General features: G+C 40.8%; 1 protein-coding gene across 1 annotated transcript in view; it reads right to left on the reverse strand.

Annotated features, from left to right (window-relative positions):
* Positions 1 to 21,702, reverse strand: part of DOK6 (docking protein 6) — a 272,876-nt gene that overhangs the window by 63,659 nt on the left and 187,515 nt on the right. Inside the window, exon 6 of the mRNA XM_006215593.4 lies at positions 8,006 to 8,144. Coding sequence (XP_006215655.1) covers positions 8,006 to 8,144 — 139 coding nt within the window. The remainder of the gene's footprint in view (positions 1 to 8,005; positions 8,145 to 21,702) is intronic.

Consider the following 21,702-nt stretch of genomic DNA (forward strand, 5'->3'; position numbering starts at 1 on the left):
CACCTCAAGCGCTCAGACCGCCGCCCGTGCCTGCGGCCGCCGCACAGGGAGCGGCTGCGCCTGCGCGGGCGTCTGCCCCCAGTGAGCGTCGCAGGGGCGTCAGGGAAGTTTTCAAGCTGCACTGTTTCTATTAAGCTCTTAGATCCTAAGATCTAAGTCTAAGAGCTTAATAGAAACAGTTAAAAAAAAAACCTAGAAAGAGGAGTCTGACTACCGGATGGTCGGTAAGGGCAGGTGGGAGACACCGCTAGGGAGGGAGTGTGGAGTGGGTGACTGAGTGTGTGTGTGTCACCGCTAGGGAGGGGTGTGTGTGTGAACATGCCCCGGGTTCTTCCGAGACCCGAGGGGACACTGGGGGAAAGAGGCACTGGGAGGTGCGAACCTCCCAGTGGTGTGGATGTGACAGGTGAAACATGTCTGTCTAAGGGAACATGCTACTCAGCAAGGACATGCTCACTTCAAGTGCACCCGGTCCGGAACATTCGGGTTCATTTGTTCCTGGAAAAGAGCTCATGAAACTTGAAAACTGCATAGAAACAGAAGCCCCAGAGACCATGCGCCAGCCAAGCTTGGCACTGCTTGGATTTGTTCAAGCGGCCCTCTGAAGTTTGACGGTTTATGGACAATTGGTTTCTCACAGACTTGGCTTAATTTTCCGTAGGGGACACCTCACACTCAATCTTCTATTTTATTCAAGATAAATGGGGGGAAAAAATAGAAGATACTTTGCTGAGTTTGTACCAGACTAACACATAAAATGTAATTTATAGTCATTTAATAGAAGTTGCTAGGTGACATTTAAAATTAGACTCTGTGGACTATTATTTTCATTAACTTGAAACAAAACGGATATTATATATTTTAAACCATGTATTGACAGAAATACTTTCAGAGGGTGAAAAAAACTGGACTTTGGAATACCATCAGACATTATAAACATCTCCATAAATACTCTGAACACCATTATTACCTGTACTGAGTAATGCCTGTAAGAGAATATATTCTTTACCTCTGTCTACCTACCTACCATCTACTGTCTGTCATCTGTAAGCAGACGCATTTATAGAGGTACTTTTTGAACATAAGGAACATAATGAATACACAGCAAAACATTAACATGCAAAGATGTTTTAAATAAAAATTTTACTGTCTTTTGGTTTTTGAAATATATAAATATCTAGAGGCTATAATAAGGTTTAAATAGTTAATTTCCAATGTCTGCCCATAATGAAAGCTGGGATGAATTTTAGTGGTGGTTTTAAAACTTCACTTGTTTAAAATTAGAGCATTTTTTTTTGCTGTTTCATGAATTAGTTAATAATTATTGAGCTTTTATGAAAGACTCGTATTCTAACATTCTGAAGTAGATGTTATTGTGCCTTTCCTCCATCTTTAAGAGGTAGCTAAGGCACAGAGAAGTTAAGTGACTTGCACAAGGTCACACAGCTCTGCTCATCTTTCTCTAGAGTCTGTTTGGTTACCCACTATGTTTTGCTGCTTCCACGTAATGTGTATGTATGCACTGACTACATCCCAGGAATTGACAGCTGTGTTCACATTCTTTGAAAGTAGCCATAGTTATATTCCCAGGCAATTCTTGCATCAATTTCTTAGCTTTTAGTTTGCCCACTACTGGCCTACTTTTCTTTTTTTTTTTCTATTTTATAGCACTGTCTCAAAGAGCAGTCAGTCTGATTCTTTGGGTCATATATGTTTGAATGCTGAGTCATTTTTTTCCTAAGTAATCTGCCCTTTTTTTTTCTTTTTTTTTTAAAAATTAAGTATAGTTGATTTATAATATGCTGAGTCATCCTGATCGACTTTTGCAATCTGTTGTTTTCCTTTAAGGAAATTATTCTTGTAATTGCCAAGAGCAGACTGTTGCCCATGAACTAGTAAGACTAACACAGTTAAAAAAAAAGGAAAATCATTCTTATAGTTTCCTTATTATTGTTCTATTCTAGCAATACAAATAAAAGAAATAAAATTGTATTTTTTTTTATGTGGAAGGTGAACTTTTTAACGTTAGGCAGTCATTTTCCTTATATATTATCAATTCTAATCAAGTTGATTAAATATATGTAAAATATATGCATGTTGCATTTTCTAAAGTGACATCTAGAGTACCTACAAATTTTAAGGGAAAAATGATCTTAAATAAAATCTTAGCTATTGCACTGTTTTTATAGCTCCACTTATTAGAAAAATTACACACTGCCTTCTCACCATTTCCTTCTCATTTGTGTATTTATTGCAGTAAATGTATGTATTTCTTTCTGGTCTGTCTGTTTAGAGACTAAATTTCCCACAGTGTTCTGAAACATTAGGATCACAGGCCCACTTAAGTTATCCACCATAATCATTTTTTCTAATTGAGCTTGTGCTGGTTTATTACAATCAGTGTTTGTCAATCAGTAAAAGAAAATTTCACAAAAATGCAAATGGCATTTCCCAGCAGGGAGCTGGCCATTGTCAGTAATAATGAAGGCTCTTATCTATGGTTGATAATTGATAATACTGAGCAATAGAATCAAGAATAGAACTTCGGAGAATGAATTTATTAACAGATATTCCTATATATTAGATTCCTATATATATATATATATCACAGGGATTACAAGTGGTATGTAATTATCTAATATATTTAAACTTCTCCTAGAATTTCTTAAACTTCCATGAATATACACCTAGGAAAGAGACTGCAAAAAGTGTTCTGTGTACGACTCATGAAATCATTATGCTTCCAAATTCTTCAGCCTTTCAGTATGGGACAACTTTGTTTTTTTTTTTTTTTTCCCATAGGTGATTGAGGCTCCTATAAAACGTGGGTGTGAAGAATGCTTTTCAATTAAAAGGAAGCCAGAGTACGTAGGATTGATCCCATTCTGGAAGCTTTCTTATCCTTCAAAATTTATGAATGAGCACTTGGTGCTCATGGCCTTTTAGATACACTTGCAAAGAACTGAAAGATATAATTTAGTTACAGTTGGGAGTGACAGTTGAGTGTCTTCAGAATACTTACGACAAGTCTTACAGTAGTTTATACACTCTAGGATGCCATCATTAGAAAGACAACCTGGTTTTAGGTAGCACTCCGCAAGAACAGAGCTGCTAATTAAACTGTGACTCCCATTTGATTGGAGAGGTGTTACACTGTGAAGAGATGTGCATCTTGGAATTGATGTAGTGTAACAGCACTTCCTTGTTCGTGCAACTATTTAGACAAAAATTATTTCACAGGCAGGTAGAAGTCAATCCTTGGGTAAGATTTATGATCAAGCGTGAATGTAGAAGGGCAGGTACCCTCATTTGCAGTCGCAGTCTCAGACAGTTTTACAGGAAGCCAGCTTCGTTCTCTCTCCTCTCCCCGGTGCACTCCACTGAGATGAGGGCGTTAGACCCGTCTCCACACCCATGGGGTGGTCGGTAGACTCAGACAATGCTGCTTCTTCACCAGAAATTTCTTCTCATCTTACATTAAAAGGAAATAAGATCGTTTGCTTTTAAATGACTATTGTTGAAAAGGTTCATTGTTTCCGGAACGGTAGTATTTTTTAGTTTGTTAAATGTGTGAGTTTAACTTGCTTCTATTTCTTATATTTCTAGTAAAAAGAGAGTGTAAAATGACAAATCACAGAGAAAACACTTACTTGTTTTCTAGGAAAGAAGTTTTACATGAGTCTCTGTTACTTGTTTTTTTTTTCCCCCATCCACTAGAGCTTAGGAAAACTGCGGAATTGATGGCCTCGGAGAGCAGTGCCTTTGGCAAGTCCCCCCAGTGGTGATTTTTAGGCGTTAGACGTGGTTTTGCTATCTTGCTGGTATTTCAGTAACACTCGTGCTATTTGTCCTTAAGTTGTGCTTTTCTGGTGAGTAGGAGGCAGGAATTACTGGAAATAGGAGTTTTTAAAGGACACACTGTCATTCTTGTCGGAGGCTGTGTATCTATGATGCTGTTACATCGCTTACAATGTTACAAGGTTAGAAATGCCTAATGACAACCCCTCTCCTTTTTATTTATTTTTGATACCAGGAAAAAAATCTGTGTTTTAAGAATTCCATTCATATCTTCTCAGCTGCTCCTTCCCTATGGACATTTTATAACACTTGTAAAGCTTAAGAACATACAAAGCAAATTAAAAAAAGAACTTTCTTACATATTATTTGTCTGGGTGTGTGTGTAACAGATCCATGTGAATCCAAAATTAAATTGTTTCAGGGCATCTGAGGTCTTGTTGCTGGTGAAGCCAGCCCGCCCTCAGTGGGCTGAGCCACACAGGCACGTCTGTGACGTGCTTTCTGATGAACGGCTTCTGTCACATCATCAGGATGGTACAGCCCTCCCCTGATGAGGCTGCACAGGCAAGGCAGGGCACCTTTAATGACTTTGGCAACAGGATTAGAAGAATTTAGAAGGTTCTATGAACATGATCTCTGTGCAATGGAAACAATTCTAGAGGTGCCATTTGTTTCAACAGCTAGCTTTCATAAATTCCTCAAATCCTGGAATCTGAGTCATCTCTCAAAAACAGTTTCAGTCTAAAATTTACCGCTGTGATTTCATTCTCCCATGTGCCTCCCTTACAAAACTCTCTTTAAACATCAGGCTAGTTTTGAGTTAACAAGCAAAGAAAATATAGAGGCTGCTTAAGATTGTTCTCTCTCTTTTTCTATCATGATCATTTTCTGTTTCTTACTTAAGACTTCAGAGTGAGATGCTGAAGCTTTACATCTGAACATAAAGGGAAGGGTGTCTTCTCGCACCGCGGAAATCATTCTCTATGCAGCCCTGACTGAGGACCTTCCACCAAGTTGATTATCCAAGAAATCATTCAGCCTCCATTGTCATGACAAGACGAACAAGCCTAGTGGTGTTTTTAGCATCACTGACCAAAATTTGGTGATTGCACTTCTTGACCTGATTAAATTAGTTACATTAAAGCATGTGGAAATCTTGAGATTTCAAAGAGTATAAGGAATGAGATGAGCTTACTCTGGGAACTATAAACTACTTGATCCCACAAAATTCTGAGCCACTTGAGAGAAGGAACGTTCTTGCTCTTTTCTTGTTCTCCCTGCCACCACGCAGAGCACTGAGCACAGAATTTCTAAATGTATTATTTACAAACCTGTGAATGGTTAATAAATGGCTAACCTCTGCTTTAAAACTCCTTAATTGAGTCAGTTTTGATACTACTTCAATCTTTCATTAGCTTTCTCAGTGAAGGAAATGGACGTATATACTTTTAACAGCCTTACCAGTTCGGTGATTCTTTTTATCCAGTGTCCTACAGCTCAGACGTACTGTTTTATTCACAATGCTTTTCTACATATCAGATTCTTCAAGCAAGAACAGAAGCACTACCTAACTCAGATTATGGAGATATACCGCCCTAAGTTTGTTCATGCGTTCCCACAAAGGAAGGTGATAAATGGGACAAAACAAAGTTTTACACGCATATGATGTTAAAAGATGCATTGGATTCTTTCTCTTATAGTTAAGAAATGCTTATTGAGACATTATTTCTCATTCAAGTTTATCTATAAAAGCCAGTAACACTCTTAAGCTATCTTTTTTTTTTTTTTTTTTTTTAAGATGAAAGTAAATACTTCAGTTGCCTGAGGAACGGTGTTTGGGACATTCATTGCTTATACAGCTTGTTGATAATTTAATCTTGTAAAATCCTTCTAATCACATTAAAAATGTATAAACATTTTCTATCTGATCAATATTTGTCTTCCATGGTCTAGTTTTAAACCTGGAAAGCCAATGAGCAGTGTTATCTTCTTATTTTTGTAGTGAATACATAATAAATGCAATGCAACCTTTTTGTAGCTTAGATAAGGCTTTCTGGCACTTTTCCAAGTTATATTTCTGCTTAGTTTATAGCACAGACCTCCGTTTTATTTTATATAAACAAATGAAGAGTTGGACAGAGGGTCGGGTCCGTAAGTACGATTTCATACTTGCTGGAACTTCTTTTTAAGAAGAAATTTGTGTATGTAGACAGAGGAGGTATTGTAAAAGAAAAAGTATCTCGGAGACCTGGAAATCTTTGCTTATGGTCCTAGAAATGGGGGAGTTTGGGTTTTCCAGTTGTGGTAGCGTGCCCTTGGAAAAGCATCATTAGCTGAGCTTATTCTAAAGAACGTGTTACACAGGGATTAATTTTATTAGTATTAACCTTCAGAGAAAAGCACAGTTGTGCAATTGTTTTTGAAATTAAGCCAAATACTCCATTTATATGTGTGCACCAAGTGGATGGTGTCTCTGACTTTGTGATTTCCACAAACATTTGGTTTCTTTGCTGAGACATACTGAGCCTACTATTTAAGTATCTGTCACCTTTCTCTGCCATCTCCGAGCACCCAGCTCCAGGGTGTACCCAAGTCCTGACTTTAGACTGCCTGAGATCTTAGTGGGTGGACCTACACTCTCCAGCCCTTTCCCGCAACTGCTTCACTCCACTCCCCTGGACTTGCTTCTCAGTGGGCGGGATGAGAGAAACATACAATTGCATCAACAGCAAATGTGAAATTTTGTTTTGGAAATTTTTTGGCACAAGACTGTTAGACATACTTAAAAAGGACTGGAAGGTATTATTTAGCTACTGTTGGGAATAAAAATGTACTGTCTTCACAAACCTGGCAAGTCTTATACTTATTCAACATCACCATCATAATAACCTTTCACGGTACTTTCTATGCTGTTCTCAGCATTAGTATATATTATACTAATGCACAGACACCTCATTGCAACCAAATACATAGCACTATTACACCCCCATTTTATAGATGCAGGAAAATGAGACATTTAGAGGTTAAGTAACTTGCTCAAGAGTATACAGCCAGTAAGTGGTGGAGCTGGGAAGGGAACCCAGGACACTGAGTGCTCGCCTTCATGGCAGGCAGTTAATCACAGCTGCGTGGAAGAGCTCTTGGTTCCCCCACCAAAGGCCAAATGTCCTGCATAAGCCTGATTTTCCCTTGTCACCATTAGAGCTTAGAAAGACTTTAAACCATACCCTAGACAGAGGGATAAAAATGTGTATGTAGTACTGACAAAATTCAAAATGTGTTAGGAATAATGTAAAATCATCTTCTTACATTCAAAAGTTAATTTTACACTTTTATACTTAAAATTCTCAAATACGTAATATTTTAAACAATCAAAACTAGTATAATACTAGATATAAAACTCCATGGTCTTAAAATGGAATAGAATTTGTTTCTCTGGTTAGTGACCCACCTATTTTCCAAAGCTCCATCTGTCCTCTCACAGAAAATCTATGTATCCCTATAAATTATGAAGAAAGAGAATTCTGATCTCTTAAGATTACAGCCAGTAATAATTCCATTGTTTGGTTTTCAAAGAAGTTAGTAGTAAAACTTAGAATTTTTTCAGCTACTTGTAAAATCTGTTATTTCAGATTCGTAACTAAATCATTTCTTAGCTTGACCCTGAAACTGTAACATAGTTCCAGCACAGGGTAACAGCTGGTAAAGTATAAGCTGCTTCTGCAAACATTTTCTTATTGGCTCTGAAACATGTACAGAAAGAGCTAGAAGTTTCAGAGAATCCAGGATAAACAGAGAGACAAGCAGAAAAGGCGAATCCTTTCTGGTCGAAACTTAGTTTTCCTCATTATTTTGGGCCCACGCTTGCGTCTCTGATTGTCCAGCTGTACGTGGAGATGTGCAGAGAGCACTGCTCCTCATTTCAGCCTCCCTGTGCTCCACGCTCTCTGTGGGTAACCATGGGGACAGGTCGTAGGCAGACACAGCAAGTGTGTGGCTCCCTGCTGGGGGCCACAAGTGACTTCTTTTGTCAGATACTGAGTAAGGTATTAGAGAGATGAGGTTTAGTAACTGGGACAAGCTCTCAGGCTGGGGTCGGGGTGGACACCCGGGTGCTGTCATGAATGGACCCACATAGATATGATGTGCATCAGACCTCAGTGACATTTATTTCCAAGCTGTTAGGTTACCAAGGAAGGAGCCTTACCCGGGCCTTCTGCTCCATTTCTAGCATTAATCTCTCATGTTGCTCAGCTATGGCCAGTGTCGCAGAATGGACCTTCTGATAGATCATTTCTCCTTCCCTTGTTTGAAAAGTGAATAGTCCTTCTCCTGTGTCACACATTCTGTGAGAACAGAGATAGGGAAAGAGATGGGTCTTCACGTGTTCAAGTGCGTAACAGTTCTCCACGTAAAAGACGCCCTCGCCCTGCAATCCCCGCCTCCTCCACTTTCACAGGAGGGAGTGAGGCGGACTCATCCTTGACCAAACCAACCAACCAACCAACCAGTGCGTCTTCCAACAGTGCACGAGAACGAACCAGAGGAAAATCCAGGTACAGGTGAACTTTTAAGGATGAAGTGCTCGACAAAAGTGATTTCAGTTGTTACAGTGCACGTCTCACCAATGCGTAAAGAATACGAGCAAACAGTTATTTTAAGAATCTTCACATTGATACCACAGTATTATCTCCAGTGACCTGATAGCTCTTGAAAGGTTAAGAGCTTAAGAAAAAAACCTGCAGTTTTATACTCATTGCAGTAGGAACCAAGAGGACCTTTTTTTTTTTTTTTGTAGTTTATGGATTTGTGTACATGGGCTGAAGCTTTTATTTAAACTGAGGAATCCTCATATAAATCTTGGTAAAGCCTAGGAAACAACACGGCAGAGAGGAGACGCTATTTGGATGGAAAAATATTTGGTTTGAACTTGGCTCTGCCACTCACCAGCAGTGTGACCTTGAGCAAGTTAACTAACCTGCCTGTGCCTCCTTCTCTAACAGGAAAGATAACAGCACCCATCTCATAAGGTCCTTGTGACAGTTAAGGGATTTGATGCACACAATGTTTATAGTGTTACTTAGCACCTATGAGTGCTCAAAAACATTAATTATTATTTTCATCATAAAGTATGGAATTAATCTCAGTATCCACCGTAGAGAAATGATTGGCTTAAATGTAGTATATGTATCTGACGGACTAGTATACAGCCATTATTATGTCATTTCTGAGGGCCTATCATAATATTACATTTCTTATAATGTAAATGCAAGAGGAGAAAAATCAGAATACAAATCCTTTTCAACGATTTAACTGTAATTACCTTCTAAAACATAATATTTTATTGGAATAAAACCACCACCAATTTCTCAGGCAACAGGAGTATAGGTAAGTTTTATGAACAAAGACTAATTCTAAAATGAAAAAAACATTTTAATCAGTATTTTAAGCCAGCTTTAAAAAATAATCAGAGACCCACTGAGTATCAGTGTGATGTACCCACTCAGATACTGGACACTAACTGCTACACTGTCGTTTTCAGCTTATAACGTCAAAAGAGTTGCACAAAATGCTCACGAGGCCACCTCTGCCTTCCAGCACCAAAAAGATTTTAGCTGCTTCTCCATGATTCTCCAGGGAGTTTCAGTAGAAAAGAAATGTCTCAGGAGGCCTCAGAAATTACAGAGGCTGCAACAGACATCCCTTAGGGCCCCGCAGAGCCAGCACTTAGCTTCTGTGAAAGAGATCTTAATAAAATTCACACAGTGTGAAATGGAAAGTTTGGGGGGAAAATGAAGAGTTTTCACAAAGCGAAACAAATGAGCTTTCTTTGTTGATTCAGAGGAGTAAAGAAATACAACAGCAAGTGCAGGGAAACCACCGATAAGCGGTGAGCCCACCTTGTCTGAGGCTGAGTTTTGTTCACTGTCAGTGGAAAAAACTGCTTATTATTAGCCTTCAGAAACGAGATCATGAAGACACGGACTGTCGTTTCATACTCAGTCACTGAACTGCAAAGGCCTAACACTTGGCCATTTCCTGGGACTTAACTCTACCCCATGATGGAGTCTGACAGCTTACAGAAGGGTTTTTCCCAGCCTCTGGAATAAAAACTACTGTAAACTTCACCCACCAATCAAGAAATAAGGAATCCGAACATGCCTGCAATAAAAAAGCACAGAACCTTCAGGTAGAAGGTGCTCTTCCTTCAATGTAGATTACCTAGAGCCAAGCTGGAGTCACACCTCTTCAGTACAACTGGCTCAGATTTATGACTTCTGTCAGCAGTGTTGGAATTCCTAGGAACAATCTAAACTGTTTATTCCAACGCTACTCTAGTTGTTATGTTTTCTCCTGGAGCTGATATGGAGCAGATATGAAGATCTTTTTCTTACATGTCTAAACAGTTTTGTGGCAGCAAGCCAGTAGCAAAGACGACATAAGAGGAGGGATGAAATAATGTCGATGGCTGTTCCGCACTCCTCAACCCGGCCCCCGACCAGCAGCACCCGCGGCACTGGGAGCTGTCCAGCATGCTGAATCTGGACCTGCGCTCTGACAGCATCCCCAGGTGACTCATATACACGGTACAGCTTGAGAAGCACTGGCCTACAGAAGTCTTCCCATGGGTCACCATTTCATTCAAGGCAGTGGGAAATGATGCTTGGGACCACAGGAGGACAAATGGGAAGCTGTATTTGTGCAGATTAAGACTGTGACATGTGGAACTGAAAGTCAGAAAGGAAGAAATATAACAAGGACAAAAAATATCTGCAAGAAGCCTTTCCTTTGGGAACAGCGAAGAGAGAGGTGCTACTCCCATGTGAATGTTCTAACCCCGTCACCACTGACATGCACATTCCTGAGCTGCACTGATTTGGAGAATCAGTGAAAATATGGACAGTGTATGTTTGTCCTGTTGAAATGTATAGACAATTACAAATGTTACCTCTTTTTATACTTGAGCAAGATATTGGCACAAAATTAATACTTTTTCTTATTTAAAATAAAATGTTAAAGAACAGAATCTCTAATGTCCCTCTCAGCTCTAAGGAGTAGTCTAGGGCCTCGTAAAAATTCTAAGAAGTAAGTAGAACTAATACACTTATTTCCAGACTTCTTTTTTTTTTTGACATTGTGATACATGAAATATTATATTAGTACAGGATTCAAAAAACTAAGGGCACAGATTTCGACCACCACGTTATGACCTGTCATATTCACTTATCATACAGTTATCAAGCACTTCTCAAGTACTTAGTATTTATCAAGCCAAGAAGGAGATCATGGTGGATTGACTTGAGAAAGTTACTTTACCTATTGACGCATGTGCAAAATGGGGGCAAAAAGACTTTGTCACAGATTGTTTTTATTTTTCTTTTAATCAAATGGAGTAACGTAGGTGACAGTGGGCAGGAAAGGATAATGTCGGCAGTCCTGCGTTGCTCAAACTCTGCATATTCCAAAGAATGGCCTGTTTTGGGGATGGTGCCTTGGATGGTGTCTGGAATGCAACATCTGAGCCTGGTAAGAGTGCTTCTGCGTGAGGCCTTGAGCAATGCTGTGTCAGTCTGACCAGGTCTGATCATCCTCACAACGTGACTGGCCATGGGGGCCTCTTTTTCTCTAGTGGGGGCTGGAGTCTGAGTGGCTCAGGTTGTTTCTGGAGCCTGGGGACACCACACGCCTGTACAGCTGACCTCCACTAAAAGCCTCAGACACCAAGGCTCAAGGCAGCTTCCCTGGTTGAAAACTTCAGACTTATTGTCACATAAGCTGTTACAGGGAGAATTAAGCCTGTTCCTATGTGACTGTAGGGGGACCTGGAGGCTTGTCTCTGGTCTTTCCTTGTCTTCATACTGTGTCTTTTCCCCTGCGGATTGTTTAACATGGACCTTTTACCCTAGTAAGCAGAACTGTGTGTGTAATGGTTTTCTTTCTGAATCTTGCGAGTCTTTCTAGAGAATCATTGAGCCTGTGGAAAATCTTGAAGGCTCCACCCAAGACAGCCAGCATGTGGTAGGTTAATATATTTTGATGCAATAAGAACATTTTAAAAATCCTAGTCTTTTCCTTAAATGGCCCTTTTTCAAGTTCTGTTCCTTCAGGGATTTAGGAGAGTATGCACTTTCTTTACCCCACCTCACTGCTCACTTCCAGAATCCCCTGAAGTAGCAGCACTGTCAGCTGTCTCTCCTGAGTTCTAGTAAATAGGAAGTAACCAGAGTTCACCGTGAATGTACGTGTTCACAGGAAACTAAACTCCAAACGAGGCACTCCACTGTGCATGCGTCTCAAAGTTCCCTTCACGGGGAGAAGTCACCCTAAAAGATGGTGCCATCGAGGAAATTTCACTTGAGGAAAAGCCCCCACTGTGTAGTCACTAGACCACTGACCTCCTTTTCTTGTCTTTAAGCCTCAAACTTAGCTCTTCATGAGGGAGTGGTTTCAGAATTCAAACCTTTCTTCCAAATGACACGCGAAATAAATTTACCAAGTGAGAAGTTAAGGAAACACTTTAAGAAGTGAAAATAGGCGCTTTAAAATAATTCTCTGTGAGTCTTGAGATAAAATTTCGCTACGGATAAATCCGTAGACTTATAGCAACTTTGTCCATCTTCACAGCCGTATAATTTCATTCCCTCAGTAAGTTTCACAGTTTTGTATGTATATTTAGTGACCGAGTATTTATCCTCTGTGCACACAGAAATTTTAAACTCTCGGCAATGGTGTTAGGCAGGAGCACTTTGCTGAAAGCTCAGTGGTGTTTCCATTCATTATTTAAAATTTAATGTTTAATTATAGAAAGTAATGAAACCTGTAAAGCCCAGCTCTTCTGCAGAGCAGTTAAAACCAGTTAGCACTTCCATTCTGGTGACAGTTGAATCTTCATTGTCACTTAACAATGCTAGCTTGTATTTTACCTTTTTTAGCAGCTATGAAAAGACTAAAGTTTCTCTCTAAAGCTCTGGTGAGTCAGATGTTGATTCGTGGTAAGAAATTACTAGCAAAATGGAGAGATGCAAAGAAAGTCTAGAAATAGACCCAGTTCACATGAGAGCTAAATACGCGGTGAAAGTATAGTCTCCAATCTGTGTGGGAAGCTGGCCTCTTCAATAAAGTGTGGACACTGGCCATTTGGAAGAACGTTTGGATCCATCTTTCTACCTCCACTAATAAAGTCCAGAGAAAGCAAAAAACCAACCAACCAACCAAACAAAAAACAGCTATCAGAAGAAAATAGGAAAGAACTCCCATATACACTCAGAAAATGGAGGGGGTTTCAAGCTATGATATCAGGAAAAAAGTGATAAAAGGAAAGACTGATAAATCTGCCTGTGAATAATTTTAAAAATAAGTAATAAATCATACAAGTTAAAATCTAGGAAAAATGTTTGAAACTCACAACGCTGATACCTGTAAGTTCGGTATAATATCAGTACTTATTTTTCATGGGGTTGTTTGATCATTAAATGAATTAATGTATGTAAATCTTAAAACAGTGTTTGGAACTTATTATTACTCATGAAATAGTACTTCTATTTTTATTACTACTACTACCCAAATAGTTAGATATCTAAAACATGTTGCTAATTTTTTTTTTAAAAGCACACTATATAGATTATCTTTGCCAACACTTTTGTAAAAAAAAGTATGTGGGTAAGAATTTATACACATCTTTGCTGTATATTAGCACATGCACTATGCTATGTGGTGTGTGAACTACACATATGCACGTACATTAAGCTCCAGAGGAATTCACAAGGAACGAACAGCCATGTTATTTGCTGGGGGTGAAGTGACCTTGACAGATGGTCTAAGAGTTTGGGGCCAGTGTTTCACTGATCACTTTTCATTGATTCCTCTTCACGTAAACCATCCAATTAAATAAAGGGAAGCTACTGATTTATGATCTGAATTTAATTAGGTAAATTTAAATCACACTAAAATTTAAAGCAAAGGTCCAAGGACCCTCACGGGATTTTAGCGAAGATCTAGTGTTTATAAGCTGTCCCTTAGCAAATACAGTCTTCCCTTGGTATTCGCGGGGGATTGGTTCCAGGGGTGGAGTCCAGAATCCGGGGTGCTCAAGTTCCGCATATAAAGTGACAGCAGTACACTAGACCCTCTGCATCGGCGGTTCTGCGTCTGCGGATTAACGCTCAGTTGGTTAAACGCGCAGGTGCGGAATCCGCGGATACCGAGGGCCGAATGCACACTTTCACTGTTAAACTGACACAACACTGTACGATGATTCAGGAGCCTCCCTTCCAACCTAAACACACACACACAATCCACTTACATACACATTTAATCTCTTTCCAGGGTAGCACAGGCATCCGATCTGATCTTCAAGGGGACCAGCATTATGGGGAGCTCTGGTTTGTAATACATTGAGATAATACTCATAACCCAGATGGGAAAGACAGCAGTAGTGTTCGCGGAGCGCCTACCGTGCCAGGCACGTGCATTATGTCACGGAGCATCCCAACACCCTACAAGGATCTGGCTGCCTCCCACTTTACACAAAACCCCATGCTAAGGAGGCTAAAGAATTCGCCCAAGGTCATTGAAATGCATGTGGCTGAGCTGTGATCTGCACCTAGCCGTGCGATTTTGGAGGGTAAGCTCATTGTCACTAAGCTAGTTTGCATTCATTCATGATGAGAAGCAGAAAAGCACGCATAATTCTTTCATTATGAAAATGTTTATGGTGGAGAGGCAGAGTGCAGGACAGGGCTCAGGATAAAACATTCCGAAAGCTCTCTCCTCCTTTGCTGCTATTCATTTTCTGTCAAATCAGGGTCCCAAGACATACATCAACGGTGTAAATGCACCAGTAAAATGCACAGTAAATCAATCAAACTCCTGAACTGGACTCGAACAATCCCTGGACTCATACGGAGGAAGATGTGGAGGAATGTGTCCTCTCTGCCTCTTGACAGGATTGCTGCACGTTCTTAACCACCTAGTGCGTATGGTGGCTGTTCTTAGTTACTCCACTGTTGGTACCTTGGGGCTACAATGCTTTCCCGCAAAGTGAGAAACTCAATCCTACAAGGAGATCCTGATGTTAGTCCAGGCTCTGCTGCATTATTAGCTTGACATGCCATTTTGATCTTTCGTGACATTGAGTTTTGACAAAAGTTTTGAAATAAAGTATCTCTAAGGTACGAATTTTTTCCAAAATGCTACAATTCTCCCACTGGGGTACTCAATGACGACCAAATCATAATCCCATTAATTAAAATATCTCCATCTTTATACATATTTTCTGAGTTTCCATATTATTCTGCTGTTAACTTTTTCTTACTTTGGTTTTTCAACTCAATGAAAAAGCCAATTGAGTCTCCCTAAAGCAATCTGAAGTTTCAGCTTTAGCAAATCCAGGAAAAGATACACATCTCAGATGCCCTCCTACCTACCTTCCATTCTGTCTTAAAATCTGAGAATTGAAAAATCTACCAGGTGAAGGTGTAAACAAGTCATAGGATTTTAGTTGCTATTTAATTACCTCAAAACATGATCATAAACCGTTATCATTCTTCTTATACTGTTCTACTGCGTTTATGAAGGTTTTGTTGGGGGGGAACATTTTAAAAAGATTTACGGTTAATTTTATATTCATACGGTGGCTTCACAGTAAAAACACTGCATTCACCTTGAGGATTAGGAGTTTTAACATGCTTAACCCCCGGGTGTCAACCGCACAAAGTACCCAATGCACTCCATAAATGTTTGTGGACAGAAATAACCTGAAAATTAACATTATGATGGCTACCTGATATATATTAAGTTGGTAGTTCCCGATAGCAAAAAATAAAGCAGAATAAAATATAAAAGCAGCTTAAAAAAAAAAAAGATGATCCTTTAAGCAGATTTTTCTGAATGGAGTAGACTAAACATTCCAACAGAAAACAGAGCTGACACGTTCTTATGTTCCAGGGGATACACACGTACTATTTTAATACTGTTTGAGGGAGGCTGTGTGTATCATATGAAACAATCCAAACCTATTTTTCTAGGAAGAGCTAGTGACAAAGCAAGTCACGTGAAAGTTTAAATTCTGTCATTTAGAAATTATACTTTCCTTTTAAAGTGAATTTGCGAAGCTGTGGTTGGTATATTTTCACAAGTACAGCCTTTAGTTTGTTTAGAAACAAATTAAAATTTAGTGCCATGGACATTTAGTGCCATGAACCTACTTAAATTTAAAAAATTAAAAAATTTCAAATGCAATTACTTGCATTTTTTATAATTTCAGATGTCACCATTCCAGGTTAGTGAATTTTAAATCTTAATTTTTAAACTTAAACTTTAAATTGTGCTCTTAAAGATACCTGAATTAAACATGGTGAACAGACAATTTGAATCACCTTTCAAGTAGAAGCTAAGAAATGGAACCAACATTTATTTCCCCATCACAAATAAAAGTTATCAATTATTCTGTATTACCTGTTGATATCTTTAACCTTCTTAGGGACAAGATTTTAGTGCTCATCAAGGCTCATATTGATGTGTCCCGGGTTAAGAACTGACCAGTCATCTCTGTGTTTCCCCTGATGAATCAGGTATAAACTTGTATTCTAATACATTTAACATCTCATCATCTTTATTTTTACATGTCTTCTTCCCAACTAGACTCTTTATACAAGAAATGAAATGAAACAAAATCACATTGACTCAAAATTCTCATTTACGACAGAGCAGATACAAGTGCGCATTTCTTCAAGGAGCTCATCCCTGAGAAAACATTCCTTTTTAATGTTTGGTTAGGTTTCTCATCTCTACCTCTGATCCATCTTCACTGCCAGTCTGCCTCAACGTCTCTAGATTCCTACGCACACCGAATCATGGGACTTTCTCACAGGACCAAATTCTCATTAGCTTATTTATTCAACAAATATTTATCTGTCAATCACGTACGCAAGGCACTCTGCCTGGCCCAGTGAGCGGCGGCGTGGAGACGGTGGTGATTTGGAAAAGCTACTCAAATGAGTGAGGTTCTGGCACTTTTTCTGAGTAATTTATACTCTATCTTTCACCTCTAGATCACCACGCCTCCGAGCCTGGACCCAAATAAACTTCTTTCATGTTTCCAAAAATATCTTCAATTATTAATTAAACGCCTTTCAGAGGGCTGGGAGGCTGGTGGTAGGAATGAATTAATTACTTATGTAGCTGAGACGTATTTATAGAAATAGAGTTCTGATTTTCTGGAGAGGGCAATTTCAATTCTTTAGCAATGAAACCATTACAACATTGGTTTTACCAGTCAGAGGGCTGCCTGAGGATAATGACGTCCTGGTGGGTCAGGAGGGGGAAAGGAACAGAGACAAAAAAAATCCTATGTAACAGATGATGCCAACTTAGTATTCCTTATGAACTTGGTAGGAGCTGGTTAAGACGCCTTATGCAGCTGGACGACCACCGGGCCCCTCTAGGGCCTTGATTCTCCCCTGGAGTGGCCACGCAGAGATGGGAGGAGACAGACGGGCTTCCCAGCATCCTCTGTGGCCACCACCCCTGCTCCAGGGGAAATACTGTGGCAGCATGAAGGAGGCGGGGGTTTGCCCGCATCTTTCCCACTGTTCTCAGCCCAGCATCAACTGTTACAAAGAATGGAATAAAATGCCACAAGCAAGGTAGTTGGGAGAAACTTACTCTTTTACCCTTGAGATCTAATGGGAATCCAAACAGTATACATTTTACTTTATTTTTCTTAATGGCTAAAGCCCCCGGCTGCTTATCGTAAATACCTATCATGGATCAAAGCAATCTTAGTGAAAAATAGTCCCTCCAGCTCTGCTTGTCGTTCAAGCTCCACGAAGTGCTCATTTGAAGTGCTGCCTTCTCTAGGAACAGAAGAGCACTTGCTGCTAAGTAGTATCTCTACGGTTTCATTTTTCTCACTGCAGATAAGCAAGTTACAGAGTCTCAACTAGATGACGTGGGTGTTGCTTTGTTGTCTACCATTCTCAATGCTTGAGCTGTGAAGTTATCTTAAGTTTTTATAATTTATACTATTTTTTTCCATCTAGGGATTGATTCCTGGGTTCAGTTCCAAAGAACTGTTTGTCTTGCTATTTTCATTATGTTTTTCTACAGACTAACGGAGAGAAGGAATTAGTGAGGTAGCAAACAAGAGAAGACTGAAAAGCAAATCTGTTTCTTTTCTATCAGTGTTTATGTCCAAGGAAGGAGTCGAGGTTTTGGGACTGGGGTTAAGAGACCAAGTGGCCCTGCGTCGCATATACAGCACGGGGAAGAGATGATGCCCTGGGCGGGCACACACGGAGGAGGAGCCACACAGCTTGGGCTCAGTTTGGAGGTCTTGGCAAAGATACCGACCTCCAAGGCCTCAGCTGCTCGTCCATAAAACCATTTGCTTTACACACCTCATAGGATTGCTCTGAGGATCAAAGTGTGAAAGCCTGGTGAGAACTGTCAAGTACTATGAAATGAGAGATGCCATTAGTGTGATGATGGGAAATGCTCTGGCCAGAGCACCACTGCAGCTCGGTGGCACCAGCACCCTAGCCGTGCGCAGCGCTGGCTGTGCTTCTGCTGCAGCCCCTGAGGACGCTTTATTTCCTAGGTTTGGAGACAGTGTTTCCTGTTCTCAATCTGTGACCCATGAGGCCTCCGGCAGGCCCGGTCACACCCTGGCGGGTACTCTAGCCAACTAGCAATTGTCAGAGGATCTGCCTGTGAAAACCGGCTTCTTTGGCAACACGTCAGCTTTCCACGGGGGAATCTGCCTTCTGCTTTCACCAACACAGGCAATATCTGAGAGCGAACACAACACACTTTGCTCATTCACCAGCTCTTGTAAAGGTCATTTTTCAACCTGCCTCTCCTGCAGTGGAAAGTTTTGATTGTATAGTTCTAGTAATGTTGCCTTTCTGGAAATTCATTTTCGTTCTCAGGGGCTGCACTGTCTGCCCCCTGCACCAAGTTTCATTATATTTAGTGCAGACGTGCAGATGCTGCAGTGAGAACTGCAGGCAAAACAGCCCATTACTATACCTATTGTCAGCTTTCTGCACATGTAACAGAAACGCAGTGTGTGAAACATTTCCAGGTCATCAGGACTGGCTTGAATGAAAAGGCTTAGTCTCTGATGGTAGATTTGGGTCACTTTACGTATTTTTCTCTGGAGTTCTATTTCAAAGATGGCAATTTCTCTTGGCACAAAGAGGAAGAAGACAATTTCTTTTAGTGGGAATAATTTCTTTAAGGTTTCTGTGTTATTGTGGGGTTCATTTTGAAGGTAGACAGAGCAATGATATACATCTCCTCAGGATACTGGGTTGCCACTTTAGATTTTGGTGCTAAATGGTTGTTATTAATATTTTAAATAAGCCTAAATGTGATTAAATTTAACTAGAAATATCCAGTATTTTGCTCTTAATGCAAACACAAGCCAAAGAAAATAATAATTTACCACTTAAATCATTGAGTTGAAAAAAAAAAGGGGGGGTTCTGGATTAGGGCTCTAGAGACAGAGACTCCTTCTCTGGAGGAGCTAAAGATACTTACGTGACCTCGAAGGTGCTGATCGCTCTCTGTACCCTGACAGCCAGTCTCTGCCCTTTTCTAACGTGTGTGTCTGGCCCCGGGCCCTGGGGAGCTGATGTCGACAGCCCAGGCATACTTGTCGTCTGGTTTGGCCGAAGGAGGCACTGACAGAAGCCAGAAGGGGTTATTCCCACCCTGTCTTTCCTGTCTAAACGCTGTTCCCTCTTCCAAGGACCTAAGCTCTTTCTGGGCTCTGCTTTCCTTGTTTCTTCAGGCCAGGGGTGCGGACAAGCTTCTCTCCGTTACTGGCCTTCGGGTGCTCTAGCTCCCCGTGTTTGTTCCCTAAGTCACACATACACCTTTAAAAATAATTCCTACACTGAACTCTCCTCCAGCTCTTTGAGTAGGTCATTTCTTTATTGCTAGGCCTAAACTTAACTTATAACAAGTTTCTTAGTCTCTCTGAGACTGTTTTCTCATTTGTAAGGTAAAGAATATCAGGGCCTCTCAGAAGACTGTTATGAGCAGTAGTAAGGATGGAGCTAACGTCCCAGCTGGTATCCGTGCCCTTGCAACGTGCCATTAATGCTCCTCCCATCAAAGGTGGCATCTCTGCACCTCCTTTGATTCCACGCCAGCCTGCGGCTTGCCTGGGCCCCTGGGAACACAGGAAATGAGACACGACTGGCAGCTGACTGAGGGCTTGTGTACTTGGGCGTCCCTGCTTGCAGCCCTGGAGCCCTGCCACCACGTGAATGAGCCCATGACTCCTGCTGGACGGTGACAGACCCACGCCCCGTCAGGCTCATCTGGTCACTGATCCACCAGACTGGCAGGAGACACCGTACTAGGCCATCCGGTCTCGGGCCGAGCTGCTAACTGACTGCAGGGGAACGTTCAAGCCCAGCCAAGCCCAGCGGGCCGGACCCTGGCACGCAGAACTGGTGACCCACAAACTCACGAACATGAACGGCTGAGGTTTAAGCCGTTAGATTCAGGTGACTTGTTACACAGCGACAGACAGCTGATAGAACCGCTCTTTGCCAACAAGGAAAATAAGACGATTATGTTATGTAAAAGAATGACTTGTATCATGTATTATTACAATCAATATGCTATGATGGAAGAAAAACGTGCTCCAGGAAGGCCTCGGGATGCTGTGCTTTCTGGAGTCCCTACAGCAGCTGGAGCGAGCCCTGAGCAGAGCTCAGCGCTGGAGCACTGGAGGTTAAGCAGGGGAAGCTGTTTCTCATATGAGCTTCCAAAGTCACGTTGGCTGAGTGTGCCAACAGAAGGTGGTGAGTGTTGCATATTAGTTAAAATTAGAAATTTAAAAGAATTATATAGTAAGAACCCAGAACCCAGAAAAGGGAATTAGATGGCAGAAGAGAAATCATTTTTGTAGACCAGAGTCTTGAGAGAGAGAGAGAGAGAGAGAGCGCGCACAGGATTCAAACACACCGAGCTCTGGCTCAGAAGACTCCCCTAGCTGGGCTGAAGAGTGTATCTAGATGGAAGCTGATGCCACAGAACCTTGTATCTGGGACAGGAGGGGTAGCCGGAGCTCCAACATTATATGGCAATAAAGGTTATCCAGATATTTTTCCGTCCTGAGGCATGACTACCTAGGGAGGATGACCTCAACAATGTACGGTCCTTAAGAACCCTTGTTGTGATAATGACGAGGCAGAGAAACTCAAGAGCTGCATTTTTTCAGTTGGATGTTTGCTACATTCGACATATCGTGCTTTTTCAGGTCAAGTCTGAGAGAAGCACCACAGAGACAGGCCCTTGGGGGAGAAGACATGGTAGCTGTATTTAAAGGCTGGTCACTAATGTCCTCCTGGCTTTGGATCAAAGGCTGAGACATGAGGCTGACACCTGATGCTTCCACAGCAAGGAGGCGCTGCTAGGCTTCCTAAAGGTATTCATTTGAAGAAAAGAGTAGTAACTTTCTTGGCTCGTACCCTCTCTTATAAACATGAACTGAAAGTTCGAAGGTGTAGGTGTGAACAGAACAAAGCATCACCTTCTCCCCTAAGGAACATACTAAGAATAGAATAGCTTTTCAGCCGTGACCTGGAGTGATACAGGCCCAAACACGTGATTTCATTTTATTATGTGGAATTAAAGTAAGATCTCCATTGAAAAGAGATATAGAACAACACCGTATCTTTTTTGAGGGAGCTTTTAATTTCCCCCAAGTTACGAGAATATTCCAAATCTATGGGTGATCTTGAACTGACCATTTTTATTCTAAAAATTCTCTTATAAGCATTTTTTGTTTAGAGATAGATCAAACAGGGTTTATCCAGTATGTATACAGCTCCCACTACAGGGAATAAACTTTCAAAGATCCTTTGACTTCATTCTATTTAAAAA

Source organism: Vicugna pacos, chromosome 30 (genome assembly GCF_048564905.1).
Source record: "Vicugna pacos chromosome 30, VicPac4, whole genome shotgun sequence".
Classification (NCBI taxonomy): domain Eukaryota; kingdom Metazoa; phylum Chordata; class Mammalia; order Artiodactyla; family Camelidae; genus Vicugna; species Vicugna pacos.